The sequence below is a fragment of the Chamaea fasciata genome, unplaced genomic scaffold, assembly GCF_029207755.1.
Source record: "Chamaea fasciata isolate MVZ Bird 193981 ecotype frontalis unplaced genomic scaffold, bChaFas1.0.hap1 SCAF_18, whole genome shotgun sequence".
NCBI classification, from domain to species: domain Eukaryota; kingdom Metazoa; phylum Chordata; class Aves; order Passeriformes; family Sylviidae; genus Chamaea; species Chamaea fasciata.
In genome coordinates, this window is record NW_027094103.1 from 7,065,804 (window position 1) to 7,079,566 (window position 13,763).

Below are 13,763 nucleotides of genomic sequence, written 5' to 3' on the forward strand. Positions count from 1 at the left end.
GCTCTCGGGTGTTAACAGAGTCTCCTGGTAGTAGAGGAGGGGCTGTGAACGCCTCCAAGCGCCTTCTCAGTGTCTGAAAAAAGGCAACTGGATCACTTCACATACTCCTCAAAACAAGATCTCAACCTTCAATCACTGCTAATTTAAGGAGGCTTGAGCCAATCTGTGATCCTCCCACATCCAGGAGTGCCACCCTGAGAGAGCAGGAGTTCTGGTGCACATTCTGCCTCCTAAACTGGGCACATATTTTAGTGCAAAAGTTAGGCGGTGTTTACTGTTTCTCGCTTTGCAAATATCTTGTTTAAAAGTGAGCTCAGAAGATTAGTGTGGAACAAAGGGATGACTGCACCAATATGCTGGGATGAAGGCGAAGAATACAAGAGAAGTAAGAGAAAATCCCTCTATTCTTCTTCCAAGAGTAAGAGGGATCCTCTCCCTGAGGAAAGAGGAGCATATTCACTGGAAACCATCAAGTTTTCAGTAAAATCCAAGTGGCAACAGATGTATCTATAATTCTGATGTTAGCAAATGGATCTAACTGTTAGGAACTGTAGCTTCTTAAACTGACATAAAGTTTTGCTTGTTTTCCCTGGATTTTTACCATGAATTAACTAATCCAGACTGAACCCCAAAATTTTACCTCCAGGAGAAAAGATCAGTAAATTTCTATAATATGTTTTGATTTTACATGAGGGACTCTTTAGGCATTATGTGTGTGGCAATGAATGTGGTTTCTTTTCCATTTGAGACTTCCAGCCATAGTCCAGCCCAGGTGCCTTAAATGAGCAGCCTGTAGTTTATTCCACCATAATTAACATGCGCTTTGATTTAGATGACACTTTTACAAGTCAAATATTGGATTCCATGTTGAATACAGAACACAGTTTCTACCCACGTTGCTGTTTTGGTCCTTTTCTGTGGCCATCCTGCAACCACCCTGAAATCCCCCAGATTATGAGCAACACCTGCTGGAAAACAAAGATTGTACCTCACAGAACAGGTCTGGCTTTTTGTTTCTGTTTAGGAGCTTTTAACATTTGGCGTTGCAATTTTTTTCTTTCCATTTCAATATGAGCCAAGGGGAGGGACCAAGAGGAAAAAAATCTGGAGTATTTTGATCTTTGTGGCTTTATGTGGACTTCATAAGCTTTGTTTGTTCTACTGCCAAGTTCCTTTGTGTTTAAATAGATAACAGACCAAGACGACTAATCATTTCCAATAAAAAAAAACACACCAAACCCAAAGCGTTCCCTTTCTTTTCCAATTAATGCTTGTAAACTCATGCTCCTAGACGGGGCTTGTGACCTAAGCACTTGGGTTTTGTTGGGGTTTTTTTTCTTTTCTTTTCAAAAACAATTGCCTAAGGCGCAGACTGGGCTCTGTGCTCTGCAAATTTATGAAAGAATCTTGAAAAAAGGCTCCGAGAGTGGCTTTGGGAGAAGGTAGTTGTAAATATGATGCGCAAAAGCAGCCTCATGCACCTTTAGAAAAGCACAGAATGGTGGTTAGTGCCACCATGTATGGACTTCCTTCCTCCTCGGAGGCTGGAGGCTATTTGTGGCGAAGGAAGAAATAGCAGATTCACATGGAACTGTCGCTGTGTTATGTAAAATGCATGTTGGTTGCTGGTTTACTGGTGAGAGCTGGTATCTGCTGTCACTATTTTGAGAGGGTTTGCACTTGAAAAAGAGATAGTTTGCCCAATCAAAAGCAGCTACATTTAATTGAAGTAAATAAGGCTGAATGTCCCTGAAACAGAAGATGAGTTGGTTGGATGAATCATGGGTGATCATCAATGCAAAGGTTCTTTTTTATATGAAAATGTTTTTGTAATGAAAATAACACAAAATGCTGTAACACATTTTTCCTTTAGCTTCCTAAGATTTTTCTCACACAACCAACTGTTTAGGGCAACACATTTGGCTGGTCAAAAAGTTGTATGTTTGCCAACAGCACAAATTATCAGTAGTAGGAAGTGAGAATTATGTGAATTACTTACGTGGGTTATATTTCTCTTGGAGGTTGACTATCCGATATACACTTCTATAGTCTCTAAGAGTGATTTCCCATATTAGATTGATGCTCCACAAAAGTAGGAGCTAAGACTTGTACAAGCTTAATGAATTTCCCTGTCTTAAGGGAATCTTAAACCAGTCTGTGAAGGGAAAGAAGAGCCAGAACTTCCATTGGTCTGGCAGACTGCATCCTGGGTATAATCTATGGCAAGATGTAAGACTCTTTGTTTTATTTCCCAGGTGTATTACTCCTGTGGTGCTGTGGTGGAATCAATGGAAAGAGGCCTGATTTTGTCACCAGGTTTTCCAAACAACTACTACCCAGGGACACACTGCGTCTGGCAGTTTTTCATTCCCATGAGAACCCATCTCATCTTGGAAATATTTGACTTTGACATTTTTGAGAGCTCTAGTGAAACTCCAGCCCCCTGGGATGGCTTTTCAGCCCCTGCTACAACAGAAAATAAGGACATGCCTTCTCTTGGGGAAAACATGGACTTTGCTGTCCACACCACAAAACCCGCTCTCCGGACCTTCACATCAAAGGTGGCTCAGAATCTGAGCAGCACTGGAGACCAGTCAAAGGACCTTGCTGGTCACCTGGATGAACTTCCAGGAACCATGTCAAAAAAAGATGAAGCCAAACATGCATTTGAAGAAAACCAGTGGAAGCAGATGAAGGAGCCCAAAGCGATTACCAAGGCTCAGCCAGCGGAGCTGCCGTTCCCTGCGGCTGGTAGTGCCCCAATGCAGAGGCAAAATACCAGTGGCCTGGAAACAGGAGAGGATTTGGAAGGGAAGATTTTGCTTGCCCACCTAGCTGCCAGTGAGAGAGATGAAGTCACAGTAGAGAGCTGGACTCCTCCCTCAACAGCACTGCCTATGGAAATCTCCTCCAGCCCTCAGCCAGCAGTGGATGTCTGTCCCCATGATGTATTATATGTTTCCGACCTCATCACATTTTCCTCTCGCTTCTGCGGCCCAAATTCCCCTGTAAACAAGACCATGGTCTTTGGTTCATCTCTGGAAATGGTTGAGGTTATCATGGAGCTGATCACCACCACGGACCGGGGCCGAGGCTTTGCGATGCTGTTCGAGTACAGGAACATCACTGACCCCAACTCTGTGGATGCTGTGAGGCAGGAGAGGAGGGAAAACATGATGATGCTGGCAATTGTGACAGGGATCGTTGTCTTTGCTCTCGCTTTGCTCTCTGCCCTCTGCGTAGCTTGCAGGTAAGGTGATGCACACCAGAGCCTTGGAAGCATGTGATATTATCCATAGAGAAAAGACCAGAAAAGACTTACATTTCCAGAAAAGAGTTATGTTTCCTTTGCTCTGTTAACTCCTGCTGTGATTGAAATGTGGTAAAGTGGGTACAGAGGAAGTCAATGCCACTGACTGCCCGCCCCTAGGCTCCTCAGTTTTCTTTCCTACTTCTACAGCTCCTGTATCTCAGATTTATTTTCCTTTTCCTGCAGAAATACCCGAACAATGACTTTCCTGGGAATTTTTTGTTTCAATGGCAGTGGTGCCTTTGAACCTTAGCTTTTGGCTGATGGACAAAATCAGCACAGGAAGATTATCCTTCCCTGAGTCTCCTGAGCGGGCTGAGCTGACAGTCACCGCATCTTTTCACAGAGATCCCACAGTTTGGCTCTAACTAACTATCACTAGTACTCTGCAGAAAATAAATAATAACCAAAGTATTAGCACATAGAATTAAGATTTTAAATTATTTTCCCATCTGTAGCATATTTTATCGAAGAGACTGTGCAGACATTTTAAACCCAATGCATTCAGTGTGTTAAGAAGTCATCTGCACATCCCTTTGATGCTGGGGAAGAGCCCAGAGCCATGCTGCAGTACCTCTCGTTGTTCCCAAATGCAATCTAAAACGATCCAGTCAAGTGAGCTGATGGTCAGGCTGGCTTGTGGATTTCCAGGCCCTGATGTTAACTACTTAGATGGCTAAAACCAGACAGTTACACAAGCATGCCTCTCCAGTCAATTGCTTTTCTTTTATATATTTCTTTTCTATATATCTATCCAAGGAACACTTCTCCGCCCCCCAGCATATGTTTGCATTTTTCTAACTTCCTAGTGAAAACATTTTTGTAGAAACAGTGATTTATTTCTCTCTCTTCCAACGAATTCTAAACAGAGCCCATGCTCCCCAGGTTTTTTGTCAAAATAAACACTGTTTTTCAAATGTTTTGACTTCAGTGAAAACATCAGGTAAACTGAAGCAAGCAGTGCCCCTTGCAGGGCTCCACTCTGGTGGCTGGGTGTTGGCAGGAGTGTTCATTTCCCAGAGGCATAATGCAGCTGCTCTGGTTTCTCCTTTCCTGCATCCCCTGCCTCACCCAGTGTGCATCCTCCACCCCCAGAGGTCTCAGGATTGCCCAGACACCCCTCGCCCCGGGGGCTGGTTTGACAGAGCTACTTGGTTTTCCTTGTCCTTATGGAGGCTGCATTTTAGCTCTGGCTGAATAAAAACTAAATGCAGGCCAGTCACACTGGGCACCAGAGAACATGGGCACAGTGGTGAAGCTTCAATATCATCTCTCTTGCTGTATAAACAGAAATTCCTGCTTTCAGGGTCTGAGCTTTTTGTAGCCGTAAGAGTTAAACTTGCATGTGCTACATCTAATGAACCTTCTTGTTTTTAAAGAGCTCGCAGAACACTAATTTAGACCACAGTTTTTTGCTAGCTCTAAAGGAAAAAGTCTGGTGGAAAATGTCTTCCAGATACCAAATACTTTATTTTTATACCCTCGCCAATCTTCAAAAGAGACAGAAACAGGCTCCCTTTGCTATGGCAGCAGTCTGGGCTGATACACATGTTGAGTAGGCTGTTCTTGCTCCAGTACCCCTATTTAATTTCACTGTAACGATCCATGAAGCAGAGTATTATTCAACCCAAAAAGTACACTGGCAATCTGAGGCTCCACTGGCTGAGGTTTCCTCTGCAAAGCCTGTTTAGAAAGTCAGGCCATGCTGCTCACATTCACAGCTTGGCTTTTTGCTTGTCAGATGTTTACAAAATAATGTTCTGCTCCTGCTGACCAACAGAAAAAAAAAAGTCCACAGGATTTCAGCCCCACACACCAATGTTTGTGTGTTCTGGTCGCTGGGAATACATCCTACCAGGGGTCCTATGGCTCAGGATTAGGCCTGATTCTTTTAACACTGGCTTTTATGCCTCTTCATTGCTCTACAACTCTTTTTTTTTTTTCCCCTTTTTTTTTTCTTTTTTTCTTTTTCTTTTTTTAAATTTTTAAAAGAAGATATCTATACCTCAGCCAGCTATTGACTGAATGTAAATAGAGACTACCCCTACTCCTTTAGCCTCTTGACAGGGTGTTTACTATCCCAGCCTCCTGTATTCCCTGCAAGCTGTTCCTAGGAAGCCTTGATTACACCACTTTATTTTTTGTCAGACTTACAGCATTAACTGAGACCAGGTGAAAATGATGCCATGACCTGTGCTGAGTTACCTCGCCTGTGTTGCACTGGAAAATCTTTCCCCACTCTTTACTGTGGTAACTGCTTTGGGGTATTGGTGTCTGACCCCAGAACCACTGGCACTGCTTGGAGCTTGCCTACACCTCTCAGCTGTGGGTTTTTAATGCAGCTCAGAATAAGACTGCTGAGGCCATTAAGTGCTAAGCATTAAACTTCTTTTAGATTGAGCCCATCAAGCTCTATTTTATGCTTCTTGTCCTAAATAGGGGCTTGAAATCAGGTGTCAAATGTGTATTAGCCACAGTCTGTCCTCAGTGCAGAAAATGTCCGTGTGGCACGGGGTGGGCTGAGAGGGGAAATGATGGTGCTTTACCAGTGCAGCACACTCAGAACTGGGGCCAGCCCCCCGAGGCACAGGGACACTGTCCTGGCTGGACTGGGCACTGCAGAGGATGCCAAGAGGAACCTGGAAGCTCTTGGCCTTGTAAACTTGCCTTCCAATTTCTTTTCTCTTCATACTTTATTTATTCCTTTGGTACCAGGTTTAGCTGTTGATTTTTTTTTTTTTTTTCCCATTTCTCTCTGCTGCTCTTGCTCAGCTAAAAGTAGCAGCCTCTGCCTTGCCAGGAGTAGAAATGGCCTGGGATGGGCTTGGCACCCACTGCCACTCCACTGCACCAAGTCATCAGCAGTATCTGCTCAGGCTCATTGCATTGAGCAGGGCAAAGCTCTCTGGGGAAACTCCAAGTCTCTGCCACACTGCAGCTTTTGTTTGCTACTTGGGGAGGGAATGAAAGCTTCAGTTGTTAGTTGGCCAATAATTCTAATTACTTTTGGCCATGAAGCCTGGCTCGAGTAATGGGGGATTTTTTATTTTCTTTCCCAAGCCCCAAGAACAACAGATACGTCCACCTTATTTAATTTTAGTCCTGTCCCATGCAGTCAAACTTTTGCTGTGTGGTTGCAACCTATGAATTGCAACTGCACCTTACATCTGCATGGCCTCCCGACCCTTGAGTGTACAGTGACCCCATCGAGCCTTCAGTGTTGCCATCTCTCCCCACCCTGCCTGCTGCCCATCCATCACCTGGGGGTGAGAATTGGCCTTTGCAATAACCAGGGTTGCATCCCATCAGTGCCTAATGCTGCCCCGTGTCTGCACTGTCCCCTGGAGAACCACTGGGCACAGACTACCCTTGTTTCAGTCATTATTACATCCACCTGTGCCAGCCTTTCTTTGTGATATCTTTAAGTCTTATTCATCCAAAAGTTTATAACACTAGTTGTTTCGTAACCTCAGTTCTAACAAAAACGTGAAAAAATGGCTAAGAACATGCATGTGTCTCCCTTCAGCCAAGTTCATCCCATCATCATCTGCCACAGCACTGCCTTTTAGTGAAACAGTCATACAAATGAACAGCATCCGATGCTCTCTGCTTGCTAAATATAACCCAGCATGCAGAATTAGCTATGCAGATGAAATATTCTGTCTAGCAGGATAAGAAGGATGTCACTGCCCAGACTGGAGGATCTCAGTCCTGCTATTCAGTTACTGATGTGAAAGAGCAGCTGTCGGGGGAGTCTGGTGGGACTTGGCCAAGGTCTGAGCTCTGTTCCTGCTTTTGTAGTGAGCATGGGGAGATGATGACAGGTTCTTCTCTTCTTCAGCTGATTTTCCACCACATGAGCATATAATTTTCTCCCCTTGTTTACAGGCCTTGCTGCCTTGAGTCTTGGCAAGTATTTTGGATGCTCATAACCTGCTGGGTTCCGCTCGCAGGATGAGCAGAGCCGAGAACTTTCCTGCTGTGGATCTTTAACTCACTCGAGGGCTTGTTGTTGTTGTTGCTGTCTCTCCTTTTCAGGCAGAGAACGTGCCCCAAAAGGAGCTCATCCAACGCATGCAGTGACCAGGAGGTTAGTGCTAATGGCTTCAGCAATTTCTGTTTCTCTCTTTCATATTGGCTGTTGCACTGTTTATCTGACGATGTTTACTGGGGCATGTTCTGAGTTGTAGAACAGGATCCAGAACTCCACTGTCGATATCAATGAGCTCCAGCTGGTGGTGCCAAGCCGGGAGAATGAAAACAACAACCACTCTGTGAGCCGGGAGCAGGCGGGTAAGGGCGGGGCACGGGCCGGAGCGGGTCAGGGCACCCCGGAGCCCCGGGCCAGCTCATCAGATCGTTCCTTCCCCGCAGTCCTCGTCACCGTCTCGCCCATGCACAGCTGGGGAGCTACTCCACAGCAGAAAGCCTTTGTTGTGGGGACTGTCCCTTGCTGCTCCCCCCTCCCTGGTAGGGTAATTCCCCTGGCAAGGAGCTCGCACAAGCACAGCTCCAGCGCGCTGCCAGCACAAGCTGTCACAGCACATGGCGCTGCAGAGACACTGGGTTAGCAGAGCAAATGTGTTGGGTTCAGGCTGCTACAAACTCCTTACACAGACCCATAAACTGGGTAAGAGTTTCACCTGCCCCGGGCCTAACTTTGTTCAGAAAGGATGGAGTTCACAATGCTCAAATTGCCTTTGGCCAGCTCCAGCTCCCAGAGCTCACTGTTTCTGTGGGTCCGCATGGATGGAGGTGCTTTGGGTGACATTTACCTCACAACTGTGCTTCCAGAAAAAAGCATCCCAGCCAAGCTGCAGACAATGCCATTTGCTGCAATTTTGAGTCACGACACATGAACTGTCCCAGTGCCCCTTTTGGTTAGTGGAGACCAACAGGGAGCGATTTTATGTTGTGTTGTGACACACCATCAGTTTCCCAGTGAACCATCAGCCACTACACACTCAGCTCTCACAAGAGAATTTCCATAAAAAGCCAATTCTGTACTCCCAGCCATGGCAGTTTCCCATCTCCTTCTTGAGAAGGCTGTGGCCAGAGTTCTCCTTGCCTGGACCAGATGACAGGCCTTGGGGACACGTGCAGACACACACCCCCCTCCATGGCAGTCCTTGGAGCAACAGGCTGCCTGTAGGAGCAGCTTCACTGGGGTTTAACCAAAAACTACAGTTCCCAGTATTAGCAGGTATGAGTAAATAAAAATAAATAAGGAGTTGAGCAAGTCTGCAAGTTTCTGATCTGCAGCAAACCTCATGTGTTCAACACAAGGAATTTCAGTTCATGTCTGTTTTTATTAGAAAACAGACCCAAGGGTCTTTCTCCTCTCTTGTTTTTAAAAGCTTACAGTTTCAAGAGAGCAAACTGTTGACTAGATTTTTGTTCTGGCTGGTGCAACAGCCAGCCAAAGCCTGTTCTAGATTGTCTGGGGAGGGAGGGAGGAGGGTTTGTCATGGAGGAGTTGGAAACAGAGGTTTTGGACTCTTGCAAGCAGTCTTTATTGATTTTCTTCCTTTCTCAGTCACTTCCTGCAGAGGCAGCACAGAACGGTCTCCACAGGACACTGACCCAGATGTGCCTTCCTCCATCTCTGCAGTGACCACTGAGACTGGGAGTGATGAAGTGTTTATCATTTCTGCTGGACCTGGCACCAGTGGGCTGAGCTTTACCACCTACAGGATACAGGTACATTCCCTAGCATCTTTAGCAAGCTGCAGGATGTCCCTCTTGGACAGCACTTGTCATACCTATCCATTTATGCCTAATGCCCATTTCTGGAAAGGCAGGGACTGAACCAGGCAGTTCTCCTACCCCTGAGGCTGAGCTGCCACCAAATGATGTGGACTGTGATCCCCTGAGCCAGCATCTTCCCAGCTTTGGGAAGAGCAAATGCAGAACCCTACCTCACCTCTGCTAGCAAATAATGGAGGTGTTAGCCAGCAGGCAGTAGAACCAACCTGCAGAAGTGTTAATTGGCAAAGCTGATGTTCCATTAAAATTACCAGCTGTAGCAACTGAAAGACCTGGGAGTCAGACCTACTCCTGCCCACCACTCCATGTGATCAGGGAAGTTACTCAGCTCCTCAGCTTGTTGGAAATTGTCTCACCAAGCTGATGTGAAAATTAACAGTTTAGGCTCCAAAACAAATCAAGTACTTCAAGTGAAAGCACCGAGGCCCTCACAAATTCACAGACAGAAACCTGAATTGATTCAGCAGCTCCTCTCTTATTTTAGCTCTTTCCCCTGGACTCCTGGTCCTTTATTTGTTTAGGAACAGATGATGGCTCAGAAGCCTCAGGTCTGGCTGTCACCTCTTCAACCTCGAGTGAGTGCAAACAGAGCACATTCGTTACAAGTGTCTGCTAAAGCCTTTCCCAGGTCAATACTCTCTTCTCCAGTGCCCTCTCTTTTTCCCACAAGAGGATAAACAACCAGCACAAGGAACTCACATGCCCAGGACAGGCTGTGTAATACTTCTGTCACAGTTTACAAAACAAAAGCATTCTGTATCCTTGCACTTGATTAGGAAATTAGCCAGGAGGCCAGGCTGGTCAGGATTTTCCTATGCTGCTGTAAGACACGTGCTGAGCTTTTCCTCCAGCTGGCCACCCTGATGAACAGAAAGAGGGAAAGAAAGGAAAACAGCTTTGGAGCCTTCCCTTGCCTGAACGTTTCTTTCTGTGGAGGAGGGCACTGGGACCCTTGGACAAACACCTGCCCTCCCCAGTCCTTTCCAGAGCAGAGAGCTTCACCTGGTGGCAGCCCCACACACATCCAGCTTCTAGGCAGGAGGGAAAACCGTTTTTCTGCCCCTTTCCCCCACTTTTGTCAGAAGGAACAAATACACATAACCCTCCCCTCCCATTTCTATTCTGACATTGCTTCTGCAAGCAATCTTCAGAGGGCATTTATACATTAAAAAAAAAAAAAAGAGTGTTAAAACAGTGAAAGTAACCCAAAGAATTAAACACTTTATTAATTCAGAAAGCAGCTCCTCAGTGATGTCCATGCAGCACACAAGTGAGGCAATACTCCCAACCAAATTCCTCAAGGAACAGAAAACCAAGCCTGGAAGCATGGCAGGGCCTTTTTAAAAGCCCTGGGCCTTTCCCAACAGCTGAAGACCATCCTTTCCAGGGGTGTGGAAATTGAGCACAGCAGACTAACTACAAACCTGCACTCAAACGGGTTCTCATCAGATCTTTATACTGAGGGTTTCTGGATGTTAGACATGTTTACAGTTGAATTTTCAGATGTGTATTTTTAGGGTGTGAAATGCCGCTGGCCAGCCAGCCCCCAGGCCTCACAGAGGATATGGAGCATGGCTTTGTGGCCCAGCACTAGGCAGTGGGACGAGATATCTGCTGGAGCACAGCCCGTTCCTTGGCAGGAGCTAAGCAGTTATCCCTATGTGAAAACATGTGTGAAATCCTGAGCCTTCACAGTACAGTAAATAATGCCAGCAGACTCACCTCACGCAAAATACTTGACTAGAATTTGTCATGGTATAAGGAGCTTTCATTAAAAAAATTATCATGATCTTTTCCCTGAGAAATTGTGTCTGGCTGCTTGGTCTTGTGCTGCCCACCAAGTGTGAGCCTCAGCTCTGCTGGGCCTGAGCCAGTGATTAACTGGATTTTGCTCTGCAGCTTTTAAAACCTATTTTTAAAACCAGTTCTGTGGTGTGAGGGAAGAGCTGGGAGAGCAAAAAAACCCCCTCTGTTTGTGACTGGCATGAGGAAACAGAGGCTTTAGGGAAGATTCCAGGTGTCCTCCAGCAGAGTCATGGCTTTCTAAATCCCCCATGGTTTAGAAACCATAGTCAGCCCTTTGGCTGACTTATGACTATGATCTCTGACTTCTGATCAGACACTGCAAGTTTCAGATGCAAAGGTTTGAGTAAAGAGTATGATCGTGCAAGTTTAACAAACATTTCTTGCCAAAACATTTTCAAAAGGCTAGAAAATACATTGCTCATCTTCCCAGTTACTTCCAGTGTATCTATCTCAAAACCAGTGGCTAATTTTTACATCAGTTTGGAGGTATTTATAATAATATTACAATAATAAATTCTAAGACAGCTTGAAGGGGCCACTGAGCAGAAGACAGCCGGCTTAAAAATTTATAAATAAAGATTGTCCCTTTAATAAAATCTTAGACTAGGAGCTTAATATTGAAACTTATCCAGAGCCTGATGCCTCTCCTGGCTTCCTACTGAGTTTCTTTTTCTGATCTGGTGCTAATTTTTTGCCTCCCTGTCCATCCATTTCCAATATGACACATTCACTGAATAGTTTCTTTGATTTGCAGAAACTCGGGAGATTCAGGTTCTCAGAAATAACAAACTACATGTTTCTGGTTTCTCAGGATTTTTAAATCCAGGACACTGTGGGATTTATTTCAGACACTCTTTAAGAACTATGTAAACTTTGGGAATGTGGATTTTGCATTCTTCTAATGACAACCATATTCGCACAGCTGAAAATTAAAAATATAGAGGGAGTTGTGTAACGGGAGGCTTAAATAACAGGTGAAGTATTAGCAAGAACGAAAGGAGATTCACACAATTGTCAGGGACTCTAACCTTTCTGGCTCTAAGCTCATACCAATATTAAGGACAAAAACTGTGATTTCGAATGCAACATCAGAACTTATAAAGCATGGAAGAGATGTTTGTCTATAGCTCATTCCCAGGTCTGATCAACTCTGCTCATACACAGGGCTGGTGATAGCAGTTTAATGTAGTCTCACCTTCTGATGATGCCAATTTTACACCCGTCTGGATGTCTTGTTCTACTCCTAAAGCATGTTGTCCGCCCGAAGAGCATTTATTATGTGAAATGCAAATCTCCTTGGCTCCAATCCAGTTCTTGCGCTTCTTGTTCTATTCAGCATAAACAATGAGAACAGATTATTTCCTATTTTCCATTCTTTTTATTTTTTAAATTCTTCCCTTACATAGGATAAAGAGCAACACTTGCTTCAGTCTTTTCTCCTGAACTGTGCATTTTTGAGACTTCTTGCTTGCTTCTGGATTTCTTTCAGGAGCTTCCATCCCCCTTAAGTTTTATTTCCCCAGACAAACACACCTGGAGCCTTCCAAGAGCCAAGCAGAGCAGAAGAATTCTGGTTTACATAGTGAAGTTTACAACTCTGATCTGTCAAATACTTCCAGTAAAATTAAGCTGTAGATATTTCATGTATTTAGTGAGGGTTGTAGGACTATATTTTATGTAACTGAAATTTCCCACTTCAGCGTTAAATCCGGAACTGGGGAAACAAAGTAAAGCCTTCCTCCAGGGAAGCCAGCGAGCTTCAGGCAGCACACTGGAACAACGAGGAGGAGAAGTTGCATTCCTGTGTCCCCTGGGAACGACTGAATCCATCAGTCTCCTGCGCTAACAGCCCGTTTTCAAAGCGTTTTAAAAATGTTGTGATGAAAGATGCCTGTAAATGATCCTCATTTACTCTTTTCAGGACAAAAACCTGAAAAGAAGTGTCACAAGCCCGGCCTCTGTGTCAGACTGGCTGAGCTCCCACCCCACGGCTGCGGGGGCGGACGCTGCTGAGAAGGGGAATGTGCAGCTGGAGAATCCCTGTCCCAGGCAGCGCACGTGGAGCGCCCGCACTTTCCACGACTTCCTGGCTCCAATCCCACAGCTACAGAAAAAATGGTGTAGCTGGAGCACCAACAGCCCCTTCACAAAGCTGGTTGACAGCAGTGTAAGTCTTGCAGGGAGGGGAGGATGTTGGGGTCTTGGCTCCAGTATTTCCCACTCTGCACTGCTAGGACATGTTTTCCCCTTGGCCAGTGCCTCACTTCTCTGCCCTGCACTGCAAACACATCTCAGTCCAACTTCCTTGGTGTATGGGAAACTCTCTGGCCTAATTATATTGTAATTTAGCCTGGCTTTCCTAAAATATTAAGCAGCTGTATATACCAGCAGTTGGCGCCTGGTTAAGAAATTATCTCCAGTCCAGAAGAACATTAAAAAATGCCTTCAGACAAGATTATCTCATTGAGTATTCTGACATGTGCTTCTTTCCTCTGGTTATGCCTTGAATTTGTTATAATTAATGTATTATTATTGCACTGCAAGGAATCCATAGGTGTGGCAGGGATATCTGGGTCTCACTGACTCTAGTCATCAAACTAACAGCTTGTTACCAAGCTAATAAAGAATGTTTCTTCCTTTTTAAGGTAATAACCTCGGTTTTTGCTAAAGAATGCATCTTACCTCTAAAATAACCAGGAAATTTAACTTCTAGTTTTCTCAGGATCAAAGTTTTGAGAGAGCTGCTTTTCATTAGCTTCATCTACTAATTTTGTACTATTTTGTGCAGGGTTTTTCTACAGCTGCAAGATCCCAAGGTGTGCCAACCAGAAAGGTAATCTCAGCCACTGAGATAGAGGGAGCATCAGAGACTGTTTACTCT

The 13,763-nt window shown here is 45.0% G+C and overlaps 1 protein-coding gene across 1 annotated transcript in view; it reads left to right on the forward strand.

Moving 5' to 3' along the window:
* Positions 1–13,763, forward strand: part of LOC136298937 (uncharacterized) — a 33,206-nt gene that overhangs the window by 15,506 nt on the left and 3,937 nt on the right. Inside the window, exons 2-7 of the mRNA XM_066200097.1 lie at positions 2,256–3,250; positions 7,349–7,400; positions 7,501–7,603; positions 8,847–9,010; positions 12,804–13,049; positions 13,671–13,715. Of these exons, the coding sequence (XP_066056194.1) occupies positions 2,256–3,250; positions 7,349–7,400; positions 7,501–7,603; positions 8,847–9,010; positions 12,804–13,049; positions 13,671–13,715 (1,605 nt within the window). The remainder of the gene's footprint in view (positions 1–2,255; positions 3,251–7,348; positions 7,401–7,500; positions 7,604–8,846; positions 9,011–12,803; positions 13,050–13,670; positions 13,716–13,763) is intronic.